Source organism: Xiphias gladius, chromosome 3 (assembly GCF_016859285.1).
Source record: "Xiphias gladius isolate SHS-SW01 ecotype Sanya breed wild chromosome 3, ASM1685928v1, whole genome shotgun sequence".
NCBI classification, from domain to species: Eukaryota; Metazoa; Chordata; class Actinopteri; order Istiophoriformes; family Xiphiidae; genus Xiphias; species Xiphias gladius.
In genome coordinates this window covers 15,857,665-15,885,392 of record NC_053402.1, presented here as the reverse complement: position 1 = coordinate 15,885,392, position 27,728 = coordinate 15,857,665, and the positions used below count along the sequence as shown (strand labels likewise).

Sequence of the window (27,728 nt, the reverse complement as noted above, 5' to 3'; positions counted from 1 at the left end):
GTAATCAAAATTTTGAGTTTCCTCGGAAAAAAAAATCGCGCATGTGTGGAGAAGTGGGTGCAGGCCACTGGCATCATGCGGAACAATGTGTCATGAGGAATTCTTCTTCTCTCTGTTTGATCATTTACATTTTTCAGTTTGCAAATTTAACAGAGAAAACTCTCACCACATACTTTTTTTTTTTTTTTTTTTTGTCAGTACAGAGGGTTAACATATAATTGTTTACCTTCCAAAAGTGAGGTGGGCCTGGCCCACTTCACTTTAAAGTGGTTGTCACGCCCTCTCTGTTTAAGGAGGAAGGTTGATATCGTCACTCGGTCCCGTGTCTCGGATCCAAACGCTTGGCCCTCAGTGAAGCTGCGTATTTTCTTGTAGTTGCGTAACTCAAGAGTTTACAAACAACTATGGGAACTGGAGTGGGAAGTAGTAATAGTCAGCCTTGATCTTAAAGTGTCATGGCAAACGAGGAACTTCCTCTTTAATCGTCCGTGGTAATTGTAAGCTGTACTGAAGTCGCGTCTTTTTTTTTTTTTTTTTTTTCTTTTCGCAAAGCCTGGGAATATTTGGGTGTCAAGGTCTCAGAGGGAACCGTGCTGCCCGTGATCCGGTGGATTTTAAAGCAGGAATGGCCACCGCCAGGCTTGATTACGTTGCTCCGTGGTGGACGTACTGGCTGCACAATTTCCCGCACTTGAGTTTCTTTTTCCAGTCGGTCGACAACACCTTCAGACCGGAGGAGGCGAGCTATCAGCAGGTTGGTAACTGTGCCTGTGCGTAAAAGCGCAAGTAGTTTCCAAAGAATCTCACTAGGAAAAAAAAAAATCGGTGCCGTTGTGGACCACTGGCTTTCAAAAACAACGGTAAACCAAATATTTAAAAGTACAGTGTGACAAAAAGTGCTTTAAGGCACAATGCTGTGCTGATTGAAAAAAACCTTCTTTTTTTTTTCCTTTTGACTGTTTCTCTGAAGCACCGGTCCCTCAAAGACAAGTGTTGGTCCCAATGTCATGACCTGTATTAACTATGTGTAGCATCTACTGTATATACACGTATGATTTTGTACATGCAAGTTTGTACGCACTGCTTTGAGACACACAACAAATCCTTTTTTTGCCCTTGATAATCTAAATACTCATCATGTACCCCCCCCCCCCTCAATATTATATCATACTGTCTCCACTGTATCAACTGCTAAGTGAAAAAAAATAAAATAAAATAAAAAAGTAACACTGGATGACTGCTCAACCTTACACCATCAATAACTTATTCCCTGTAGGAAATCAGTGGGGTTTTTTTTTTTTATCCACAATTTTCTTTTAATTCAAATTTGATGGCAAGAGAAATGACTAAAAGTTAGAAACAATTGTCCCAGCGTATAAAACAAAAACATCTATTATAATTTCCCCGGAGTACATTTACACAGCCATTTTAGGCCATATAAATGTCTCAGACTGTCATGTTTAGTGATGAGGACTGACTGTGGACCATAGTCATTATGGATAAAATATGCTGTATGATGGGGATAGCTTTCCAACTGCAGTGCATCAGTGCATCATTACCTTTATTTTATATCTTTATATTATGGAGTTCATTTTCCTCTCTTTTTTTCTGTTTGACTCTTCCTTAAATCTAGACTTGGTTTAGAATGTGTTTGTCTACAAAAAATTTGGATTCGTCTTCTTTCGCAATGCAAAAAAGTCATGTGATATCACAACAGCATATTTTGGCAGCTGAAAATTTAATTAAAAATCACTAATGACATTCATATGAGTCAAAATATCAACACTGCATTATTTAATTTACTCCAACTAAATACAAGCTTTGTATTAATTTTTTTTAACAGAAAGCACTGTTTCCAAATCTTTTTTTTTTTTTTTTTTTTTTTAATTTGGGCATATTAGTTCACTGTATGACGATAACATTGGGTACTGATCTAATTTTGAGCTTGGAAAGATTTCTCACATCCATTACTTTCTGGGCTATCTTTCAAAATTCAGTCCCCGAAAAAATGAACTGAGTTTGTGTGTGTGTATCTGTGTGTAAGTGCATATCCAAGTGGCACTGCATAGTCCTATTGCCCCAGGTCATTTATGAATACAGAAGCCATTACCACAAACCTCGCTGCACTGACTTGTGTCCTCCACTGTGCCCCTCTTTTCATGCACCAGGGTCCACTTGGGTCACTGAGTCACAGCAATGTCACACTGGCTGGTAGTCTGTAGGGTTGACAAAGCCTTTCAAGCCTCAAAATAACTCTTGTTCCTAATTTGACATGCTGATCTTTGTCTGTTGTCTTTTCAGAAAAGTGGAAATTGCCGAGACGCCACAGACACTTTTCCTAAACCTTGTTGTTTACCCTTTAATTAAATTAGAGAGGTATCCATACGTAAGTCTACTTTATAGAAAAACATCCTTTTGGGAAGATAAAAGATCAATGACCTTCTAGTCAATGACCATTGATACTCTGGTTGTTTTTCTGTCTCTCTTTTTCCTTCCTTTCATGCATCCTTGCCTTGTTATGGCACTGCAGCCGGTGGAAATTGAACTGCCTGCATGTCTAATTACAAAACAATGGAGTGGAAAATTAGAGGAAAGAGTGGATCCAGCAGCACTGTGCTTATGAAGGGCCTGAACAGAGCTATAGTGATGGGAAATCTAACCGGGGTTGAAATAATCATAGACTCTACACACATAGCGTCTCTTGGCTCCTCAACAGTGTTATCAAAACCAATGATTAGCAAAGCATTGGATTAAGGTTTTGGTGCGGGTCTGTAATTAATGTTAAATCACTTTATATAAAGTAAACTGTATCTTTCTATTTTTATTTTTATTCCTGTGCAGTCCCATTGTTCGTTTGGGCATTTTTGGCATTTTTGAGGCCACCATTGATCTTAATATGAAAAGTAATGCACATCAAAATGCCAGTTATGTAGTGTTTATACTGTATGCTTCTTCATTCACCCTGGCCATTGTTTTAGTTTAGTGTCTGGTGATCTAATTTTTTTTTTTTTTTTAACTGCAATATGCTAATTGCTAACCTACCTGATAAGCGAAACTAAGAGCAAAAATATTGCTCAGCGAAACCTAACTTGAAACAAAGTTTGAACAATGAAGGACTTTGTTATGATATGCAAAGAGCATAATTTATATTCAGTCACAGTGTCAGTGACATCCAAATGGAATAATTAGTCACAGACGTTGTAGTCCAGGAACGGCTCCACTTAGTCAGCCAGAGCCAGGCTCTTTGAACTTGTGGGCATTAAAACTTAAGTGGAAATTATTTGCAAGTAAAATCAAGGTCATGTTTATTTTTGCTAGATTGTCTTTAAACTACCCAAGAGCTCAAATGTTATGAGTTTGAACCCACAAAATGTTCTTAATGATAAACACAAGGGATCCTCCAGTCTGGATATTTTGGCTCAGATACTGATACCACACTCAAAGTGTCAGCCAGTGACAGTAGCAGTGTCTGTGCAGCAGTATAAACACAATAGTATAAACGGCTGGGGATTTGTTTTTAAATGGTGGTATAAAGACAAACGGCTCAAGCGATGTGTCCACTGCCTTTAGACAGCTAATGCATTTGGAAATAAGTTGCTGAAAACTATTAGCAAGTTTGTTCAATAAAATGGTAATATGACATTTCTGTAAGAAAATAAGCAGGATTCTAAACTGCTTGTTGTAATGCAACTTATCCCCCCGAGGTATAATCTGAAACAAGCAAACAATGGCATTTTTCTCTGCCTTGGAACATTCTGTATATTCTGTATGTACATTTTTGTACTCTTTTTACTTACTATGAAGCACAGTGATGACAGTAGCAGCTCGACAGAGAGTGAAACATTACTCATGGAGTAATCTGAAATACATTGTGTTTAATGTGCAGAGTGTCCATATGCAGACTCTTTCAATACAGTATTTCCTCTATGTTCTCTACATCAGTGCTCTTCTGTTTTCCTCGATCCTTCAGACTTTAAATATTTTGTACACTCAGAAATCACAAGACTGAATGAAAGCCACTGTGTCACATGATACTCCACTCCCGCAGCCTTGGATCATTTCTGTTTTCCCCTCAGCAACAATCCAAGTACTCCTGCTGAACTTGGCAGAAAAACCAGGATTCCTTGTGAATTCTCTCTGCCCCAAGACCCCCAACTTCTGTTTTTCTGCTCTCATTACTGTAGGCAGCAGTCAGCAGTGATAATGTTAATCAGTGGATGAGGTAGTTACACACAAACCTCAAAAATATCTCTATACCTGAGTGTTGTTTGATACTGGTGGGTTGTTTTCACTCAGGCTGTCAAAGGTTCAGGTGGTGGGGTCAGGCTGTCTGACACCTTGAGACCTCACATAACCGCTGTGTGACTCTGTGAGGATATTTGTTGATATAATCTGCTGAAAAGTTCTTGGTAGACTTATTTTTCAGTTTTCAACTGATGGTATTTCTGTCTTTTTGCATCCTTTCTCTCTCCACTCTCCTGCCTCAGTCTCTGATATTAATAGCATGTGCGGCTGCAGTGGGTCTCGCTCTGAGCCTGCTAATTCTGGCAGTATATCTGGTCTGCCTGTGCTGCTGCCGCAAGGACATAGAAGAAGACACCAAAAGACCCGATACCTGCTGTGTCACCTGGGCTGCCGTCATCACAGGTCTCATCATATGGTAAGTCTGAATGGTAAAATAATGCCGTTGTGTGTCTTGTTGTACCACCAAACTCACAAATACACATGATTACCTCAATCAGTAGCTTTGCACATAAGCATAAATGAACTGAAAGCTGTGTTTTGTTTTTTCGGGGAATTTTTTTGGGATCAAAGCACCCATCTACTTTGGGCAAACAATGGAAAACACCAAAAATTAATCCAGACATTCAGGAAGAGGGATGACATTGTACATAAGGTTGGTCTGATAATCCAGGGTCACTTGAACAAAGCATGGCACTGCCAAAGGAAATGCTGCTCAAATTCAAACATGAGTCAATAGACTGGGCTAAATCTGCAGTTTGTTTTTCATACAATATTTTAATATGGTGTGAGATTTGTTAGTGGCCTCAGATTAGGAATACAAATTGACAGTACTATGGGCTGAAAGAGAGAGTGCAAATATGCACCTTCACTACCTACTTGTAACCAAGGTACAATTCTTTCTTTTGAAAGAATACACATAAGGCTAGTGTAGCTGCTGCTTTGGTTATGCCCTTTGAATATTGTGCTTTACAAAATATCGTCTTGTGCTTCGCTCCACTGCCAACTGTTAATTACACATACTGTACCCAAATCTTACAATTAGTAGCAATATTAGCATGGTTGCTGTTGCAGCAGGTTTATGTAAGCAAAAAACGAGCAGCGAGCTCCAATAAAACTTCCAGAACCACGTCAGCAAACACAATTGTACTTTTGTGTATGATTTAATTCTGGCAGAGAATGAAAGAGAATGAGTCTCTCCCAGAGGGCTTCATTGAATTTGCGCTTAAACTGGTGACATTTATCTGAGTGTTAGCCTCTAACTTTGTTAGTTTTCTGTATCCATATCGAAACCACTGCTACAGCACACACAATTTGTTGTAATGCTAAGTGAGTGGGCATGATGCTCTTTAGCAAAGGAGCTCTGTTATTTAGTCTCTGCACTAATCCGTCTCTGCACAGGCTTGTTCCAATGGACATAAAAATACCCAGATCAACAAATAAACTATCGCATACAGCATCCAATTAAATAATCTAGCCATGAATAAGCATCAGGTTGAGGAGAGACTTAGAGACAGACTTATTACATTTTAGGTTTTGTGGCTTAAACCCACACTTGTACTGGGTTCCTCTACATAAAATTTTACTCAGTAATAACATCATTTTGTCTTTGTTTCTTTGAGATTGTGAAGTTATTGCTTTTGACATGTCTTTAATGTTTAACCCTATGTGCCTATTGACTGGTCTTGTTATTGATGGAAGTTTTGAGCTGTAGCAGGATTATCTTAATTGAAAATATGCTTCTTTCATTTTTCTGTAAGTTTTTTAAGCTACACTGGAACAAAGAAAGCTTGTAGAGAAACACAAAAATGCAACAAATGTGCCTTTGTATAATATGTTACTTAACTGCACACATTTAGTCCTTTATTCTGTTGGGTCATGGGATTTTTATTAGCTAAAATGAGTCGAGATGTGCTTGCATGTCATTTAAGAAAGATCATATTTTTTACCATGACCATCCAATTCACCTTTTACCACTGTTTAAATGAGAGTGATATTAAAAAAGAATTACATCTGAGTTTCACTGCAGAATTTGAGTACTAAAAGGGTTTAAGAGGTGCTGCACCTCTGCGGATGATTATTTCTGACCCCAGGGGAGTGAGTAAATTCAGGTTATAGATAGAAAACAAATCTAATATTCTACTAAACCTCCCTCACTGTGTCAGTCTCTGTTAACCCTGATATAGTTTATTATAGCAGCAATATGCTGATCTCCAAAGAATCAAGGCGTTTATCTGTCATTACTTGTTCATTACTTGTTCAGCTCAGCCCACATCATGATTTGAATACTAAGGTACAATTGTCCAGTCGTCTCCCAGTCAGTGAAGTCATCTATCCTTGGAGGAACGACGACACTACATATCCTGGAGCGTACATATGCACGAGTCCTGTGGTTCATAGTGTGGGTTCTTTTAAACACCTCCAGCTGCTACAGGCAGCCTTTTCTATTGCCACAAAAGCACACATGCTTCCCTTGAGGCTACACTGCCCCATGATGTGCTGTGTCATTACGGTTTCACTACTGTATCATTAGCGGGTCTTTATTGTCGCTGATGTGTCACTGGGTTAGCCACCGGGGTTAATGATGGGCTCTTTGTCCAGGCCACGGCAGATCAGCTGGAACACAAATGTCTTGAAAAGCATAAAGCAAGATTGTTCCGTTTCCTTTAACCAACTGAATGAAGTAATTTTATAACCACATCCATGCAGTTTGGGGTCTAAGGATTACTGTAATTGTATCTTTTTTTGCTTAGACCGGATTGTACAGAATGTGGCCCCCAGTGCCCCTAATCATAACCAGAGGGAAATAGTTTAATAGAAGAGACCTAGGCAGTGGTTTTCATTATGCTTACAAGGTTACAGTGACAGGAAGCTAGCTGGCAGCTGCAAAAAGAAAGATACACCTATGCACATGCTGCATTCACGATGACATATCACACACACACACTGACAGTATGGATTAAATGCTAAAATATAATTATACTCCACATCCTCACTTTAAAGTTCACCAACTTCCTTTGTTGTTTCCATTATTTGGGGGGATTTGCAGCACAGATGCTGTTAAAAGTCTTCAACACATGAGTTATTATGAGAGTAAACTAGAACTTAGTAGATTATGCCTTTTTGTGTTTGTGTGTTTATGCGGTTTGCCAGAAAACAACTATCCTACTCAGGTCTCCTGCTATCCGAAGTGTGATAAACGAGCTTCCTCCAATGGTGGCCGAAACTGCCCCTAAATGCATTTCAAAGTGTTACTAACCTCCGACCTTTGTGTAGAGCGACCATACTGCAGTCAAGTTAGATGAAATTGTATCATTGCTCATGTCACTGTAGACTGTTAGCAGTAGGGTACACTGACTCCGGGGGTTAGGACACTAATCCTCCCTATTGCAGAGGCTCAGGCACAGTCACAAAAGGCTGAAGGGAGGAGGGAAATAGGGATCCTGTGCATTGCCACTTGAATACTTTTTCAGATGTCGAGCAGAATTCTGATGTGGCTTTGGCCAAGAATGGGATAACAAATTCAAGCTTGCAGCTGGAAATAGAGGTTTGATATGTTTAACTCCAAACCTCAAATTGTAATAAACAAGAGTAAGCAAAACAGATTGAGGTAATGATGGATGGATTTTACATATCAACATCCCAGCCCATATGAAAGCTAGGTGGAAGATGAGTGAAGCAAGTACAATAAGAGCTGGATATTCTGCCTGGACTTCATCAAGATATCTTACAAACACAAATCTAGGAGTCAAATTACTCATAATCTTTTGTATGTCCAACCAAACACATTTTTTTTATTTATTCATGGATTTGTTGAAAAGTGTCCAGATGCCAGTGGCATTTTTTAGTCTATGAATGTCAGTAAAAAATGTTCAAGAGTAAGAACAAGAGTAAGATTATAAAAAACTATACAAAGGCTTTATTGGTGTGATATGCCCCATGTTTCCCCTAAAGCCACAATGTTTCCCCTTTGGGAAATAATGAATAACATTTCTTGGTCTTAATTGTCTTTTAATAACCTGATGCAATCCATAATCCAGAAGTAGCATGATAAAACAAACATGGAATTAACACTGTTTATTTATTTTATTAATATTTACCCGAACTTCTCCCTTTTTACAGTTCTGCTGTGGGGGTGGGTTTCTATGGAAACAGTGAGACCAACGATGGGGTTTTCCAGCTGACCTACTCACTCTACAATGCCAATCAGACATTTGGTGGCATCAACAATCTGGTGAGAGAAGCTTAACAGGCTCTACTCTACAACCTACACCTGTATCATGATAAACATGAAATGTGGTCACTGAAACTTATTTGTATCAGTTGCAATTCTAACAATTTTACAGTTGAAACACAGCGGGTTGGCCGGGCAGTAAAAATGTCAGAGCTAACAGAAATTATGAATATTCATTTTGCTGTTAATAAATTCTCATCTCATGATTCTTATATTGTAGCTTTTTTCAATTACAACATATTCTATTAGCCTGGATGGCACAGAGCATGATGCTTTCATGGCTTACTGTCTGACTGTACTTGGAAACACCGATTTACAGCTTTTAGACACCAGAGCTCCTTCTTTATTAATGGGGTGTGCATCTGTCTCAGAGTAGCTCCTCACTGCATGGGGTCTGTATCCGCTTTGTATCACAGTGAAGGAATTGAGGTGACTGCTGACACGGGATTTGTAAATAGGGATTTTTTTTTTTTCTACACAACTCCTGACCTGCATTCAGGGAAGTTATTTGGGAGGCTTACGGGGGAGGAGGGATAGGAAAGGGGAAGGCGAGCAAGGGAGTCAGAACAAGGCCCTGCAAGAAGCAATAATCACAGTGAGGAGGAAGAGGATTAACTCCCATCTGCAGTACATTAATGGATGTTAAGCCTCTCCTCTTTCCATCTCTCTCAGTCTTACTATCTGTACTGTATGTGTGAGTGTTTGTATGTGAGTGTGTGTGTGTGTGTGTGTGTGTGTGTGTGTGTGTGTGTGTGTGCATGGCCATGTAAGTATCACACATCCACTTAAAGGCCTCATATGCACACATATTATATTAATGTATGGACACAAATGGATTGGCGCGCACCCTTTCATTGTGCACTCTGAATATCACTGTATATGAGGTGATAACAGATTTAGATTTAATACATTTGCAGCTCACACACTGATTTTTATGATACAACAATTTCGGTCATGATGGTTAAAGGAACACTTCAGAAACAAACACTCATTAGCCAGTTTATTAGGCACACCAAGCGATAGAATCTACCTTTTGGAAGGTTTTAAAGTTCAGTTTTTGTTGAAACTTTTTGTGAGAGGTTTTTTTTTGGTTCATTTCAGTTTTGATTCACCTTTATGGTCATTGTGGAAGCTGTACTTAGTCTCCCCTCATTGACATAAATGTGTTGGACATTTGGACATAAATATTAGAAACACCTCTCAGTATAATGCAATATAATTCAGCAGCACCACAAATGACCATAAAGTTCCATAGGATTTATTTCAGGGATGTTGTATTAGATTGCATTAATTTCAGCTTGGTGTAACAAGTAATCTGGCAATGGGATGCAGTTTGCATCCCATTGCACATTTTCTTTGTGCTGTAGGAAATAAATGGGATTCAACTTTGAGTCCACAGTCTTCCTACTGACTTTTTCTGTGGTGTCTTGGTATTGATTTGATACTGTAGCATGATGTATTATACTATGGCTGCATGAGAAACATAGATGTTCCCCAGGGGAACAAGGGCTTTCTCACTTGCAGAATCATATCTTGATGTAATGTACTCCACTTACAGAGCTGATGAGTTGGCCAGCTGTCCATCCCGTAAAGCTGCTTTAGTCTGTGTTTAGTCTTGAGACTGAAAGTAATCTCTCGACTGTTCTTTACTGGTTGTCCAAACCATTTTCTGCCTTTTCATGTGTGTTTCTAATTCGCCTCAAAAATAATTTCCTCAGTAGTTTCCTTTATCTTAAAGCCTTAAAGATATTTCCTTTCTTGTATTTCACTCACTGGGTTGATATCAGATTTGTCCTGCAGAGTAAAGAGCCACCTAATCTCTGCTTCACGAGACTCCTGTGAGGTTAGTGATTTACACTAAGAGCTGTTTGGCTCTACTGATTGCTTGATAAAGCTCTTCTCATCATAAAATATGCACTCTCACACTGCAAAGGATCCTCGTGTGTAATAGAGGGAAAGATCTGATGAGGAGGAGCATTCTCCCTTTGCTATGGAAGGGAGCTTTTGATTGCTCACAGGCATTCTTTATTTCAGCCTCATTTCCAGTGTTAAGCTCGCAATATGAAAAGCTCTTCAGTGCTGCCATGAAGTAACGGATGAAGAAATGTGGCATTCACACTACACCTATTCCAATTTACAGCCATAGTTACAATTTAATGTATAGCAGCTCCTCCTCTTTGAAAGTGAAAGCCGTATTGTGATTCTTGGAACAAAATGATTGCTACTTTCTTCACTATACATCAGTTCCCCTGAATGTCTCTCCTCAGTGTCCTATTTCTTAATCTATGACTCTGCTTGATTTTGAAATACTGTGATCATGTATATTGTTTTATTGTCACAAGTTGATACTGTACATCTCAGATATATAAAAACACTGTAGGCAGAGCAGTTCAGTTGCATATGAAGTGGCATTTGGAGTACTGCTGCTGCGAGCCTCAAATCAGTCAGTTTCATTTAGCCGGCATGTCAAAATATGGAGAAGCCTCCTTGTGACCCGCTTTTAGTAAGAGTGAACGTTAATCCATTTTAAAGGAAGATGGGACGATTCAGATTAGGGAAATGCGGATCACCCAGAGCAGCTAGCTGATGGATCCCGTTTCTCACACTCAGGCAGACTGGCTCGGAGATAAGATTGTTTGGGTGTTGTGGCAGGAACTGTGAGAGATGATGAACATAGAGGCGGGGAGTGAGAGCAGTTTACTGGCAATCGCATGCGCTACCCTGTGGGAGTGTTGGAGTGGAGGATGGGCCTAGATCTTTGCCTCATCTCCACATGGATACTCTTTCTTAGAAACCATCAGAAGCATCCACTCAGTAGAATTTAATCAAGAGTGTTTGAAATGTTATAGTGTCAAGGAGACCAAGATACATTTCTGTCTCCTTTGTGGTGAGTTTTCATGGCCTGCGAATGAACAGTCTTATGCAAAGAATTGGATGTGTTAAAGAAGTCATCGGTGTAATTGAGAAAAGATGGGACTATAAAGAAAGTGGGACTGCTGCAAACTGTTGCAGATTAGATCACAGAACACAACATCTGTTCAGAAAATATTCGAGCCTCCTACTCTGTAATATTAAGCGATGACAGTCACCTGTCATCTGTTAAATTATTGTGACTTTAAGAGGTTCTTAACTGTTATCTTTGCTGTTCCTCGGACCACACTTCTCTTGACAAAAAAAAAAAATGCAAATGTAGCATCTACTTGACCTAGAACCTCCAACCTAAAGATAAATAGTTTGACATTTTGGGAAATACACTTATTAGCTTTCTGGTGGACAGTAAGATGAGAAGATTGATACTATTCTCATATTTGTCCCTTAAATATAAGGCTACATATTAGTATAGTAGCTGGTGAGCTTAGCTTAGCACAAAGACTGGAAAGAAGGTGAAACAGCTAGCCTGGCTTAGTCTAAAGGCAACAAAAAAGCTCTAAAGCTCACCAATTAATACGTTGTATCTCATTTATTTAAGCTGTAAAAAAATCAAAGTGTAAAAATAGCAGTTTTTCCATTTTCAAAGGGGGTTATGTGCAGTTGCCAGGCAACCAGCAGAAACTCCAGGAAGTTACTGCTCAGAGCCAAGAAATGGTTGGACCGATAACCCCCTGGTGAAATGGCAAATTGTCGTTTTTTACATGTTGTTTTTTGTACATCTTAAGCAAATGAGATATAGCATGTTAATTAATGAACTTTAGAGGTGCTTTTACGTGGATTCTGTTAGTTAGAGAGAGTGAGACTAGCTGTTTCCCTGTTTCCTGTCTTTGTGCTAAGCTAAGTTACCAGATGCTTGTTGTAGCTTTCTATTTAACAGACCAATGGTTTGGTATCGCTCTTCTCATTAAACTCTCTGCCAGAAAGCGGAAAAGTGTATTTCCCAAAATGTTGAACTGTTCCTTCAAAAAGAGGAAACACTGATTTTCTTTCTTCTATGTATGTGTTCTACACATGCTAATGTTTTCACAAATAGTACTGATATAAACCCACTCTGTCTGGACCTAGTCTAGGTCTATGTATCAAAAGACTTGTCAATCAATTTTAGAGGGACAGCTACTTTCAAGTATACATTTTCAATTTCGATGGCAGGTTTACCCTTTTGTTTTAATTGACAGAGTGGATTGGGCCTTTAATGTCACTTTTTGAAATATCTATATAAGTAGGTCAAGCTATTGTGGCTGTGATCTCAGTGAAATGGAGCTACAATAAAGAAACAATTTCCCCCTGTCAGCATCGGGCTAAAATTGACCTGTTTCTAGTTCCATTGTTGCTGTGAAAGTGCAGGCGTTTGCTGCATCACATTGTTTTTGTTCAAACAGAAAAGTAAAATGTATTTACTCTACTCCACCATGACTCCCCCCACTCTGTTCTCCCTATCAAAGACCCCTGTGATAACAGGTCTCCCCGGTATTGTCATCAGTATTCCACTCTAACATTGTTTATCTGAATAAAACACACGGTTGAGGAGAAGAGTTAATCTTTTCTCGAGGGAGTGCTCCTTTGGTTCTTTCACCTCACTCTATATTTTCAATCTTCTCTTTATGAATATCCCTTTTTTCATGAATTTATTTCTGTTCCTGTTTCCTTCTGACCCTGTTTTCATTCTGACTCCTCTTCACCTTCCCCCTCCCTTATTCTATTATCCACTGTTTCCCATTTTCTTTGATGTCTTTCATTCTCTTACCTTCATTTTATTTTTTAGGTTGCAGGATCTCTTGGCAATGCGGAAACTGGACTCAAACAGCACCTGGAACGGCTGGATGAGATCTTTGCTACAAGGGCCGACTACCTCCAAGCTCTTCGCTTCATGCAGCTCATGGTCAACAATGTCATCCGCGAGCTAACTACTCTGCCAGACATCAGCAAAGCCAATGCTGACTTAGCAGCCATTGCTGACCAAACAGCCTTCATTGAGTATTACAGGTAGGTGGGGCCTCAGCCACTCCCCCTGGGGTGTTTGAGGTTATTTTATTTCATCTTTGTGTGGCTGAAGTAAACATGCTACTCAGAATGGGACCATAAGTCATCCAGTCCAGACACAGAGCAGATGGGTTTTTATTGATATCCCCTCTGGAACACAGACCGGAAAAGCTATTTTTCCTGATTGCCAAATAAAGGAAAGATGAAATTGAGCTTATTGTCCACTGTGCAGTTTGAGCTTTAATGCTTATTGCTCTCACAGAATATTATGCATGGCAGAATGGCTATTAGACCGTAAATGACCTTACCCCAAGACTCTAGCTTACATTGATTGAAGTTATTTTGACATGGTTCTCTCTTTGAGAATTTCTTTTTTTTTTTCCAAAAAGGAACTCTGAGAAAGTCTTAAGAGGCCAGAAATGAAATTCAATAAACATAGAAAAATTAATGAACCCAATCAACAACAAAGTAGTCCAAATGAATAAAATATCCAGCAATAATTCAGGAAGGAAATTATAATTTATGAGGCACCGAAGCCTGCTGCTCCAAATCGTGAGAGTAATTCGAGAGCTTTTGTGGCTTGTTTTATTTCTGAGTACATAAAACTTAAAACTTCACGATGCTGTTGTGCCGTAAAGTTTTACATTTGCAACCTGTTTATGACTGTACTGTACGAGTAAACTTGAGTACACTGGAAAAAGAGACTAACAAAAGACAGACTTAGGGTTGTATGCTGCCTTCGGCAAAATAATTTGTTTGGTATACTTTATAGACACAAAGTTAATCAGGGACAGGTGCTTATCTGGGTGCATGTTAGAGCAAGTCCTCTAGGAATCTGGAGATGATAATATCCCGTCAATTAGCATGTGTCTTATTTACGCAACTGTGCGCAGCAAGATGATTAACAGCATAGTTTATTGTTTGCTATGATGCTCAACTCCCTGTGTCTATGGAAAGTTGTGTTAGTCACCTAGACCCTGGTTATATACAAGATAGACAGTTTTAGATAACCTCCACTTGCATCCAACATCAGTTTAAGCAATTTTCTCACTTATACATGGCCGTTAAAGGAAACTCGAGAACCGCTCATCCAAAAACCTTCACAGTCGACACTGCACTTTCTTGGGTCCTCAGCAATACACACGTTAAGTTTGAAGTCGATCGGCTGAGCGGTTGTTGAGAAAATCAAAGGACCAACAGACAGACAGAGAGACAGGCAGACAGATATTTCTCTATTTATTAGTAGGATTACATTTGCTTAATAGTAAGATTTATACTGTTGACTTATGTTATTTATATGATTTTCTTTATGATATGTTTTGTATTTATTAGAATGGAGCTTTCTTGTTTTAGACTACATAAAGAATGTGAAGAGGTTCAACACATATTGCAGTTTTAGAGGTGCAAAGAAAATATGGGTGTTCAGAGTGCCTTCAGTGTCTAGGATCCAAACGATCTAAGAGAGCAGATTATCCGTGAGTCATGATTCATGACCTCACCTGCCCGTCTTGCCGGCTGCCATGTAAACCTATGTATGGCAGTAAGTGCGTGCCTGCAAAAAGGGACACTTATGTATAGCCCTGTAGTCATGGTATGAAATGGGTCTTAACCAAAATGAAAGGTGAGTGGGCTGTTTGTCTCTAATGTAAACTATAAAGTCCTACTTAAATCACAAAATAAGCTGATTAAGACAATTTCTTTAATTTATTTATTTGATTTTGACGACATTTTGAAACTTTCATTCTCTAACTTATACAAGTGTCCAACATCATATTGTATCGGCATATATCAAGTACTATATCTAGTACTATATCTCTAATTCCTGGCATGATAAAGCACAACTACCCACTATTGTATCACTGGTAGTGTTGTCTCACCGACCTATTCCTATCATAAATTTCATACATACATATTGCTCTTTCTATCCCAACGCCAGATCTTCTTTTGGACTACAGTTGCCACTTTTTGCATCCTGATACCAATCTCCTGGGTCTTGATTGGATTTCATGCAGCCATTGGGCTATGAACAGCCTGTGGCAGGGCTTTATTGATGAACAGGAAATGTTACAGCCAACCCAGTGTTATTTCGAACAAGGGAAAAAATGACACTGCTCTGTTTTCCAATATTATACTCTCTTACCTATTCTGTTTCTGGATTCCCCCCCTGCCCCTGTGCTCACAGAAATATTTCTGCTGTTCTGTTTATGCAGATAAAGTAAAGTGCAGTCTCAGTAAGTGTTTTTCTCCAACCATATGCCCTCTTCTGTGAGTAGAGAAATAGCCAATCTACATTTTATTTTCAAAGTCTATTAGAGTACCTCTGGACTTCTTCGCATAGCATGGGTGATTTATATTCTCTAGTGACCTTTGCATACATATTTACTTCAGAATTTGCCTGTTTGTGTGACACCCTGAAGGTCGATGTTTTTAGGCATTGCTGTAAAATTTACAAAGCCACTAGTACTTGTGGCATTCCCTTGTGTTTGGTTGGTCAGAACACACACAGACAAGTCCTGGCTGAATGTAGGCCATTCCTGTGAAGGACAATTTCAGAGCTTGAAAATTTAATATCTATGGATTTGTGGTGTTGAATTATTAAGCCAACAGCCTGAATATTACCTGAAACAGATGGGCTCTAACTAGGAGACAAGAATGCTGATATACAGCACACACAGATCTCACACATTAAGTGCTGAACATATGTCAGGCAGGCCCTTCCCGGGGCTTGTACTTGTGCATAAAGTGTGCTGTTTGCAAGCGAAAGTGATCAATCAGGATTATTATGCTGGTGCTTCATTTTCCTGTCTTATAGATGGCTGACCTATCTGCTGCTGCTGATCCTGGATTTGGTCATCTGCTTGGCCTTGTGCTTGGGGATAGCTAAGCATGCTCGATGGCTGCTGATCACGTATGTATCCTGAGTGTGTATGTGGAGGTATTTTTGCCTTTCAGCTTGTTTATGAGGCCATTTTTTTTTCCTTGCAGTCCACATCTGTTCTCAATGACCTCTGCTTGGATCACAGACTGCAGACAGACAGGGCAGCGGTCAGCCTCTCTGGCACCATATAGGTCACTCCATTAACAGCACCAATAATAGCATTACATCTTCAAATAACACTAACAGTGGCACTGCCTCTTTTCCTCTCCTCAGTGACTCGCCTTACGTTTCATCCACAGACAATTAAAGATAACCTTGTAGCACCAAGTTTAGATTTAATCTCAATCAAACCAACTGATGAGTTTGCTAAATTCATAGATGCTCAGTCTAGATCAAAACCACTTTAGTTTTCTTTCTAAAAAAGAGATAGGAAGTTTAGGTTCCAAAGCTCTGACATAAGCAGAAAAAATAAGAAGATGCACATTTGATTCAGTAAATTGCAACCAACAATTTAAACCAACGCTGATGTTTGACAAATAAAAGCCACAATCCAAACTTCCTATCCCATTTGCCCAATTTAGTGCGGTCTACGTGTCAGTGTTAGCAGATGATGCTCAGGATCTCTCTTCCCATCCTCCTCTGATGGCTCCCACTAATGTCTATTGATCACCCCGAGCAGGATGAGTCTGGTCCCTTAACTAATTATTAAGTGCTCTCAGGCTACTTTATTGGTGCTTTCAAGAAGGTCCAAGGAGTGAGTTGAGAAGCAAAGCCCTCTGCAGCCGTTTTACATCCATCAGGGGGCCATTCTTCTCTTTCTACTCGGTTTATCACCCTCTCTCACCCAGCGCTTTCTCTAGCTTCTGCCAATGGTCACTAAGAAATTGTGGTTAATAGTGGGGAGATTTTTTTTGATGTTTTTTTTTTTTTTCAGGAACCACCTCGACAATGTTATGACCCTGCTGAACTCATCACTCTTTTCAGACAAAAGGGGGCAGAGAAAACGAGGTCTACAAACCAAAGCACGTGGCAGCTTTTGATTGACAGTGACTCTGCAAATGGATTGACAGCTAATACATCCATGACTGACAGGAAGTGCTGCCAGTTAAAATGTTCCTGGTGGAATCCGGCAGAGCAGCAATGACAAAAGACAGTTAGGGAAAGTCCCCAGACGTCCAGTAGGATTATCTTTAGTTGTGGCTTTGAGAGACCTCAGCTGAACAATTCTTTTGCTTCAATCAAGTTTATTTCTGAGTAGAATAGATCTTTTTTTAAAGTCAAGAACTAACAAATGAATTCAGCAAGGAGTCATGAGTTAATTTATCTTCATATCACTCAATAATAAATTGAATTTCAGCTGTGTCATCTATTCTACGATGCACCAGTACAAAGTATGAGCTGGGCCTCTGTCTTCAGGCAGAAGGTTAACAATTCCCAAGCAAAAGCTGAAAAGAATAAATCAAATTAACTTGGTGAAAAGGGACTGAAGATCACTAGTACAAAGAAAAACCGATTCATCTACTTCTCCCCATGTGTCTTTGTCTTTGTATGCATCTGCCTCTCACCCCCTCTCTCTCTCCCTTCTGCTGGTTTCCTCCAGGATCATGGCTTTTGTAATGCTGTCTCTGATCCTGAGCTGGGCCTCACTGGGAGCGGGCACTGCTACAGCTGTGGTGAGAAATCAATGTCTTTAAAAAAAAAAAAATAGTTCTTTAAAGTCTTATCACGCTTAATTCTTACTTATTTTTTACTTTCTAAAATTTTTGATCTCCCCATCGGACGCCCAGAGCTGGGGCCTGTACCATGAAGCAAGATTAGTGAGTTATCAAGCTATCTTTGGGCTTAACTCAGTTTTTTTTTTCAGTATCCTGAAGCTGGCTCACTTTTTAACCGGGGTAGATCACCATGGTAACCTAGGCTGCACCCAGAGGATCAGATCCAAACCTGTCAACCGCCTGACTTACTGACCAAACAGTTCACTAGTTAAACTGGGTCATCATTCCTGCAGGATCCCGACATGGATTAAAGAGTTTACAATAAAGAGTTAAGAGCCACAGATATTTTTAGACATCAGTTTTGCTGTTGGAGGCTTTCAGTGTGTCCACTCTGGTTTAACAAGCAAAGGGAGAACTTACCAAACTAAACATCTACATAGTGAAAATTATAGCTGCATTTTAATTGCACAAAGATTATTTTGTTCTCGGCAGGATTTCTGACAGCACTGATGCTTTTACACTCTTATTCCATCACTGCAGCTCATAAAAAAATGACAAGACTGCGATGATAATTGGAAATAAAAACTATGCACTCTTTTGTCTTGTATCAGTAAAATAGTCCACACACTCATAAATATTTCCCATGATTATAAATGCCACATTTATGTCAGATAGACCTTAACAAACATGAACTGTTCCTCTCCTCTCTCCTCTCCTCTCTTCTTTTGCAGTAAAACCATTCACTTTAACTTTTTTATGTGCATATTCGTAATAGTCATCAGACATAAAAGAAAAAAATACTCCCTCTATACTAAACACATACAAAATAATTACCACATGTATTTATAGACATAGCTTTATTTGGAAATAATTTCTATTGTTTGGATTTCACCTTGTTGAATATCATTTCCTTGCCGTCACTATAACCATATTTCTCGCTGATATCATCATTTCATCTCATGCCATATTAAGTACTTCATTCATGCTTCTGATGATGTTGCTTCCGATTAACAACTCTTCCTCTTTCACATGAACACGCTTGTGGCCAGATAGGTAAACCCAGACTTAACAGAGCCAATCGATAACCAGTTTTGGATTATCCAGGACGACCAATGTTAGGCTCAGTGAAGCCAGATAACCCAGAGAGAACCAGACTAAGATTAACTCACTTTGTGATACAGGCCCCAGAAACCATAGACATCTTGTTGGACAGTGTGGGTTCTTGTATTTAGCTTCACACCTCATGCAGTTACTCCCTTGGGTATTACTGTCAATAAACATATGTTCTTGGACATCTCTCCTGCTTAAAAAGCTTGTGTTTAGTTTACAGCGGGTGCTTCTCTATGGTCAGTCACGCAGTAAAGCTGATTACAGGTCCACAGCCATTTAGGTTAATCAACCCTTAGCACCAACGTTGTAAACTAAGCTTTTACTAGCATTAATTACCAGCTCTGCTTTCTTCAGAATGTCTTCTTTTGTTGTGCTTAGCTTTATTTCTCTTTCAGTCCTCCTTCTCTCTGACAGATTGTTGTCTCTTCCTGTCCGTATACCATGTGTTCAGCACATCTGGCCCGACTGTGTTTAATTGAGCTCGTATTAGGGACACTGTCTGGTGTGCAAAGAGTAAACTCTTGCTTCCAGCCTTCCTTTATCCTGCCTCCTCTCCTCAATCTTCTTGCCTCCCGTAAAGCGACCTTGCATCTGTGGATTATCCCACAGGATTTGGCATCTGGACAGCCGTATAAGTGAGGCAGGGGATGTATACAGAATGAGGGGGAAGACAGCTGTTTTTAACCAGAAATTAACTACAAGGGTGTGAAATGCAGACATCTGTTGAGGTTCTTGGTGAGCTTCTCTGCAGTATTGCCTGTGGCTTAGCTCAGCTAATTATAGCAGAACATGACCCTGCATTAAAACCTCTGACCTCTCAGGCCATCTTATCCAAAATAGTTGATTAAGGCCTGTCTCTAGCATCCATCTCTCTGTCACTTTCAGACTGTCACATCACAGGTGACCTGAGGTAAATTTTCTCAATAACTGCACCTGCCTAGTTATTAATAGGTTGGCTAGTCCTCCGCACAGAAGCGGATTATCAAAGAGCACGGTCTTGAATGTGGGACAGTATGCAAAACACGCCAGTAAACTTGTTGCCACTGTACATCAATACTCAAAAAAACTGCATGGTGCAAAAACATGGTACATCTTGAAAAGAAGGCAGATGATGGTAGTGCCCTAGAAAATGCTCATAAATTTATACATATTTGATGAGACGCGGCATAAACAAAATGTCCCCACTAGTATAATGAGACAGAGATGAAGAGTAACATCTAGCAGCAGTGCTGACATCTCGCTGTACAGTTTTTGCTGAAAAACAAATGTGATCAGGGTCAAGTTCAGAGGTGTGTTGATAATTTGAGAGTAGGTTGGGAGAAGCTTAAATTTTATGATAAAAAAAAAAAAGACATGAAGGTTCGGTGGGCCTATTTTGCGTTCTTGTGCTTGCTTTATAATCGCAATCCCATGTATTTTATTCTCTTGCATCCTGTGGTGCATCGTTTGTTTCTTTATTGATCATTGGTTTGGTACAAGTAGGTTAGCTTGCAATGTCAGCCTCTGAAAAGAAACTTTTTCATCGGTGCTGACATGAAAACCAGTGGATGCAAGCCTATATTAGGAATAAATGGCATGAGGCTTTGATGTGTGATTCAGCAACACAAAAGACGTCTTCATCTCTTTGAACTTTATCAGTTTGAATGGTAGCCCATTATTTTCAACTGTGAATTTTACACGCGTGTAATAATTTTCTCTGTTTGTTTATTTTTGCTGTTTGCCCCCCCTTTTTTTTTTTTTTTTTTTTTTTAAAAATTCACATCTTTTTATGTTCTGGGGAAGACTAAGTGCACGGAGGCTGTGTGATCTTGACCCCTAACTGTTTATGCATGCACATTAGCAACTCTCCATGGATGAATTAAAAAGCATGAAAATATTTAGTAGATTTCATACATGGTCAGCAAAGAACAGAATGCTCTACGCTGTCAATAAAGCTGGGGGTTTGTTGCTACATACCACACTTCTCTCTGCGTGCTTGTTTAATGCATGTTTGTGTATCTATACTGTATGTGCGTGGAAGAGTGGGTGTTAAGTGTTTGCACGCTGCTGTACTACACATCTGTGTGAGCATTTATGTGGATACTTTTATTTCAGAGGCTCACTCTCTACCGAGTTAAAGGGTGTTAAAATTGTTATAAAGCAAGTAGTTTGTGGTGCTGTAAAATCAGTTTTATTCAGTCGCAGCACAAGAAATTGTATCTTGCACTCATTTTGGTCTTGCATACTCGCAAGATTACAAAATATTGTTGTTGTTTTCCTACAGGGCACCAGTGACTTCTGTGTGTCTCCAGACAAGTTTATTGTCAACAAAACCAGGGATTTGATCAGTGCAGGTAATTTATGTCTATAAACAGAACTGCAAAAATACCAGCTCTGTTTTTGAATGTTAAAACACAATTATAATCTCCCTCACTGACCCCCCCCTCTCCCTATGTCTCTCACCCTCCAGATGTTGCACACTATTATTTGTTCTGCAGTCCGAATCTACCAAACCCCTTCCAACAGGTATTGACTTAACGTCCAAAGTCTTAGCTGTTTGCTTATACATGTTGTTATTTAGGGGTCCCACTCTCTGGAGAATGTATTGCTATGTTGAAATTAGCTTTCCATTGTTAGATGCCAGTTAGGTTTCCAGTTAAGGTCTTCTTACTGTACATGACTAGGTGCACCAGATGATAATGTGGGGTGGCGAGTGATAGACAAATTCATGGACAAGACAATGAAAGCAGCTTCCATGATCACCTAATCTAACACTGGGCCCAGCGGGAAGGTCTGAAGAACAGAATGTGAACTGGATGCCCATTTACAGATGAGGAGGTTTTCTCTCTTGGGGAATTCTTCACTTTCCCACCACACGCAGTTTTATGGCATCATATCAAGGAGAATTTAAACTAGTGTGACCCCACTATTTCACATGTATTATATTATTTGTATAATGGGAGATTTTTGCATGAGCAGCACTGTATTTCTGTGGCATGTATGGAACAAATTTATGGAGGCTAAATCCAGGACCAATAATTGTTAAAACCCACATGCTTAGTTATCATTGCAGTATCCATTTAGGGATTAAAATAATGCTTGTTAAGTAGGTAAGGATAATCTCTTCTCTGATGGCCTAGTTGATTATAAATATTGGTCTTCTGTTTGTGCTTGAGATCCGGTGGCAAGAATGGGAGGAGGGACAGTGATAGGTGGGCGAGACGGTTGGTGACGAAGGATAATCTGGGCCTATCTGCCTGGAAAGAAATGTGTCCTCTGTTAAGCGCATTAGAAAGCCTTACTTAACACCAAATTACTTGTTGACATGCTGTTCCCAAACAAAGCTCTCCTTAATATGATCCTCCCATTGTTTGTGGTGGATGTCTGTGCGTGTGATGTTGGCGGGTGATTATGTTTTCACAGTCTTTGACAATCTGCCAGCGTTCTCTGACCACCATGCAAATCCAGATCCAGGGTTTGCTGCATTTCGCGGTGCCCGTCTTTCCCACTGCTCAGGTAAGTGGCTGGCTGACAGAATATTACACCAGACTGTGGAGACGTGTATATCATTCTTTCCCCCTCTCCTACCTTGTTATACAGAGAGACCTTTTGGGGATCCAGCAGCTGTTGAACTCCACCGAGTTCAGTCTACACCAGCTAACAGCCTTGCTTGACTGCCGCGGGCTACACAAGGTAAGGTCAGATCCCAGCCAGGACGCCTTAATAGGGCTGCTTTGTAGCATAGCTCAAAGCCACTTACAGGACAAACTTGACTGATTTTCAACCTTATCGCTATGTACTTCTCATACACTGACATGTTTATATACACCACTGCAATTGTCAGTACACTCTGTGTCTGCTAGACAGGCTATATTCACCACCCTCAGTTTTTCTGACTTTAAAGTCAAACTTTACTTTTCCGGGTTTCAGATTGTCAGAGTTTTATCTTGTAAAGGAAATAAGCCATCTCTGTGCTGAAATGACTCTTTTCTTGCTGCTGTGAATTCAACATCAGATGTAGACTTTGAGATCAATAGAGCTTTCCAGTAGTCTATACTGCACGAAGGTGCAGGTGTGAGAAAAGGTCAGGTGGTGGTTGTGTCTGCCTTGTATGTCACATTAGGGCCAGAATAGGGAGGGTTTATTCAAGATGTCAGCTGGGTGGTGGTTCAAGTAAGGGTAAGGTTGCCAAGCGTGCCAGTAATATATCCAGTTTACATTATAAAGGGAGTGAACATTAAATGAATACATCCCAAACAATTGTAAGTGACGACCCAACTGTGAAAATGTCACAGTCAAGACTGCTCTCAGAGCTTGTTAGTCATTACTCAGACATAACAAGCAAAACAAACAAAAATTCCTTTTTTAGTGTGCATGTCATCAGCGTAAAATGACGGTCTGAGCATGGAAAGACAACTTTGTTATGTATAAGGCCCGTGTAAAAGTCTGAGTTTACATTTTAAATTGTTATCTACATTGTTCATGGTCCTGATATGGACTTAATCTGCCCTTTTTGAAGAAATAACTTTGAATTTATGATGTTCCAAAAACCAAAACCTGAATTCAGTTTAATTAAGGAGACAAAAAAAGTGTGGTCAGGTTAGGTTTAGCCATGCTTCCAGACAGGTTTACGGTTAGGTAAGCCTCCAGGTAATTTATGAAAGTCAATTAAATATCCTCAAAAAGTGGTGTTCCCATGTCATGAATTTAATCTCTGGTTTTAGATGAATAGATATACACACACAATACATTGATTTTTTACCTGAAAGTAGAACCATTATTTGTGAAAAGTAATATTTTCACTGGACACTGACAATAACTGACTGTACTATATGTATTGTGTCTAAATGTCTAGGACTACCTGGATGCCCTTATGGGTGTGTGCTATGATGGGGTGGAAGGGCTCCTCTACCTCTCTTTGTTTTCTCTGCTGGCCGCCTGTGCACTCTCTGCCATGCTGTGTGCGATTTTCCGAGTGTGGACACTAATGGGCAGCAGGTCAGCACCAAGCGCGACCCCCTTATCCCATTACGTACTGCCAGCAGTGAACTCTTGCAAAGTGTTAATGCGTGCACTTTCTCTGTTTCCGCCTTTGTCTGTGCTGTGTGTGGGTGTACCACTTTCATCCAGGGACAAAGAGTACGATGACATAGATGAGGAGGACCCGTTCAACCCTCAAGCACGGAGGATGTCCTACAACCCCAGAAGGTCCAACATCCACAGTTTCTGTAGCTATACCAGCAGCCTCGGCAGCCAGGCCAGCCTTCATCCACCTCCACAATCTGCTTCTAATGCCATGCCACCCCCTGAATACATGTAAGATAAATGATGATGACAGTGTGTTTGTATTTGTGAGTTTCACCTCTCACCCCCTTCCTCTCCCTTTCTGTCACAGGAATCAGTCCATGCTGTTTGGAGGGAGCCCTCGATATGAGAACGTACCACTGATAGGGAGAGGATCCCCGCCTCCCTCGGTGCGTTGGCCCTACGAGGCTCTAGTGTCCCTAGTGTGATGATGATGATGATGGCACTACTTACCTCAACACTGCTGCAACACTAACAGAAAACATGCACAGCAGCACCATGAACATAGCAATGTATTCCCAATGTACACAACCTCGCACTCTCAACATTTACTTAGGGGAGTTATGGGGCTCTGCACGTGATGGAAGACTGCTCTCTGCTGGCCATTGTCTGAAGTGCATTCATTTTTAGCCCCGTGCCATCTCTGTATGCAGACAGACACTCATGCTCCTAAGCTCTAAGCATACGCTGGTATGCTTTCCGCCATTGCCTTGGTTTGCCTTGTAGTTAAAAACTAATAGTTAAGTGGTGTTACTCCATAGTCGAAGCTAAATAACAGATAACACTGGTAAATGCACTGTTAAAGTATCTTTTAGGTAAAGTTTCAGCTTAAGTTTTCTGTTTGCATGGCTGACTCAGTGCTTGAACTGCATTCAGATCGTACCACAGACTTTGAAAGGGAGAAAGAGAGCGAGCCAACGTGGACCCTTATTTGAAATTTTACATTGCTTCTGTGAGACACATTTCTAACAGTCACTGGCATGGGTTTTTTTTTTTTTTTTTATGAAACAGATGCGTGAAACCTTGGAAAAGATACTTGCAGTAAAGTAACTATTCTGCATTTTATGAATCTACAGAGAGAAATATGTGTAATTTTTTATTTAGTTTTTTGCAAATAAGCTCGGCAATGCATTTTATTTATTGTTTGTTAATAAGGTGTCTAACTGCCAAATATTAATAAGTGTTTTATAACTAACCCTTTTTTTATTTTCATCCTTTGACTCAGACCTTTAAAAACCGTAAGTTTTCTGTTGTCTAACTTCTTCCTGATTTGTTTGATTTCATTTTCATTTAGCTCCCGGAAACACGCTGTGGGTTTATCTCTGTAATGATGCTTGCTATGCACAATGTTTAACCTATAACCCCCCCCTTAAAGCTCCATACAGTGCATCAGCTGTGTGACCTTTGACCTTTGGCACTGTTTTATCCACAGACTGTTAAGTGTGAGTGTTACTTATCCTGTGACCCCCAACTCATGCCCTCCATCTGCTCTTCATCTGCTCTTAAACTCCCATTGATATTAAAGTACCATCCCCTGGTTCCACAACCCCCTCATCAAAGAGCAACTCATAATCAAAACAAGTGCTCCCCAAACTTAGATTAGATCTCATCATTTTGATGTTTCACTTTATGTTATCTTATGATGCCGTTAAATGCAAATGTGCTAAATTGTGTTTTGTTTTTTGTTTTTTTTATCATTTCCCTTCCAGTATTCGCCCAGTATGAGGACCACCTATCTATCTATGACTGATGCCCAGATCAGACACTTTGGGACTGACTTCCAGGTGTAGCCTTCTACCCACTGAATCCCTATTCAGAGAGGCACTGTATGAGACTCTGGGTTCTTACCAAGGAGGCTGTCTTCATGGCATAATCCTGTTTACGGGAGCTGCAGCCCGCTGTCCAAATCTGAGACATGAAAGCAGGCCATATGAGGCAATTACCTCAGTAACACACCCATGCAGTGCTCTGAAAGCCCTGCATGCAGTTTTGAACAGAGGGTTGCCTGTACAGGATCATCTCAAGACTGTTATTGTTGTCATGATGTGTGGAAATACTGCTGCTCAAATTAAGAGCCTTTGAACTGAATGGATCAAAAAATGCCTTTTTGCTTTTCCTATATTCTGGTAGCCTGCATGGATATGATCATAAACATGGTCAGTATTTTGATGTGAAGTGAGATGTTGGGGTATGACTAATGCTCAGACCATCCATCAGGACATTTGCTTTTTGAAAAGTCCCTACTGTTTGGAAGTAATTGAATTCCTTCTAATTTCAGGCCTTTGTGTAATTTTAAAAATGCCAGTGAAAACCATAACAAATATTGTAGTTTTTCTGTGAACAGCCAAAGATGCTGCTCAGTTGATATTTCTGATCATTATTTTTTTTTTCTCTTTCTAGATGTGTAATTGCTACATTTAAGCATCTCTTGGTTCTTGTTGTAACACTGGATTGCAATGTATGACCTGGTTATGAAGGATGAGTCAAATAGTCACAGATGAGGGGTTTATTGTTGTGCTAGACTGTACTGCAGTTGCATGTGGGAAAATTGCCTTTGACCAAATAAGCACAGCAGAATGGGATCTGACTCCCATCCAGGCATTTATAACTGTGCCTTGAGACAATCACAGCAAAAAAGACAATTAAAACAAAACTGTCAGTACTTTTATTTGCTGTGTTATAATAATATTGCATTTTGAAATACTCAGTAGAATAAAAAAACCCAGCACCACTAGTTATGAAACATGAATCAAATGTCCAGATTTGATTGAAGTTTTTTTTTCTCAGATCCATCTATCCTCAATATCTTGTGAATGTGAAACAGTTCTTTACATTTTGGAGAACTCTGCTGTATGCTGTTATCTAAATTGGATGACATATCAAACTAAAATAATGTTGGACCATAAAACGCTGTATGCAACCTTGTGTGCTATTGTGTCATTCTATTCTATTTTAACGTTGTTTATTCTTTTATTCTGACTCTGATGGCCTAGAAAGACCTGTAGTAATGGTAATAGGGTATTTTGGATTTTGAGCGTCCCGTACCTGGTGTTGTTATATGAGGCGATAACCCTCCACAGATAACATAAATCTAAGAAATAAAATGGCAGATAATGATGGTTGTGGTCAGATGCGTGCTCTATTGCACTTGTAACCACACTCAACATATCACCTTAAAAGGTGATTAAATGAGAACGGGACTGTGAACTTCTGCTGGCGCCGGGAGGACAGATCTATCTATCTGTCTATTAAAGAGTGTGACTTAATTTTGACTGGAGACCCCTGGATCAAAACGGAAATATGGTCGGCCTCACGAATGTAAACTAATAATACGTTCAGGCGTGATAACGTAGGTTGATCAATTGACCAACCCACAAGTCTATGTAATCCTCCTGTCCTCCTTGTCAGCTCAGGTGGGTCCTTTCTTTCTTTTTTTTGTTTTTAAACAAAAAAAACATGTAGCAAAAAAGTATGGTTGTCACTGTCCAAGGTGCTGATCTTGGAACCCCCCCCCACCACCACCCAGCCCCGGGGAGTTGGGAGCTGTTCGAGGTACTCAGCCCGTCTTTAAAAA

At 39.9% G+C, this 27,728-nt stretch overlaps 1 protein-coding gene across 1 annotated transcript; it reads left to right on the top strand.

Annotated features, from left to right (window-relative positions):
• The first annotated feature begins 280 nt into the window (after positions 1-280).
• On the top strand, positions 281-27,212 carry ttyh2l (tweety homolog 2, like). Its single transcript, XM_040123696.1, has 14 exons — positions 281-754; positions 4,488-4,660; positions 8,365-8,476; positions 13,170-13,390; positions 16,200-16,295; positions 17,866-17,938; positions 21,354-21,423; positions 21,540-21,595; positions 22,493-22,585; positions 22,670-22,762; positions 23,925-24,067; positions 24,200-24,385; positions 24,465-24,543; positions 25,864-27,212. Exons 1-14 carry the CDS (start codon positions 626-628, stop codon positions 25,942-25,944), a joined length of 1,605 nt encoding a protein of 534 aa, XP_039979630.1. The 5' UTR covers positions 281-625; the 3' UTR covers positions 25,945-27,212.
• Positions 27,213-27,728: the final 516 nt, after the last annotated feature.

What these genes read in the sequence shown, in the direction of transcription:
- ttyh2l (XM_040123696.1), top strand. Translation starts at nt 626, where the DNA reads ATGGCCACCGCCAGGCTTGATTACGTTGCTCCGTGGTGGACGTACTGG. An exon ending in ATCACAGGTCTCATCATATG is followed by an intron (nt 4,661 to 8,364) that starts GTAAGTCTGAAT and finishes CCCTTTTTACAG; the next exon opens with TTCTGCTGTGGGGGTGGGTT. An exon ending in GCCTTCATTGAGTATTACAG is followed by an intron (nt 13,391 to 16,199) that starts GTAGGTGGGGCC and finishes CCTGTCTTATAG; the next exon opens with ATGGCTGACCTATCTGCTGC.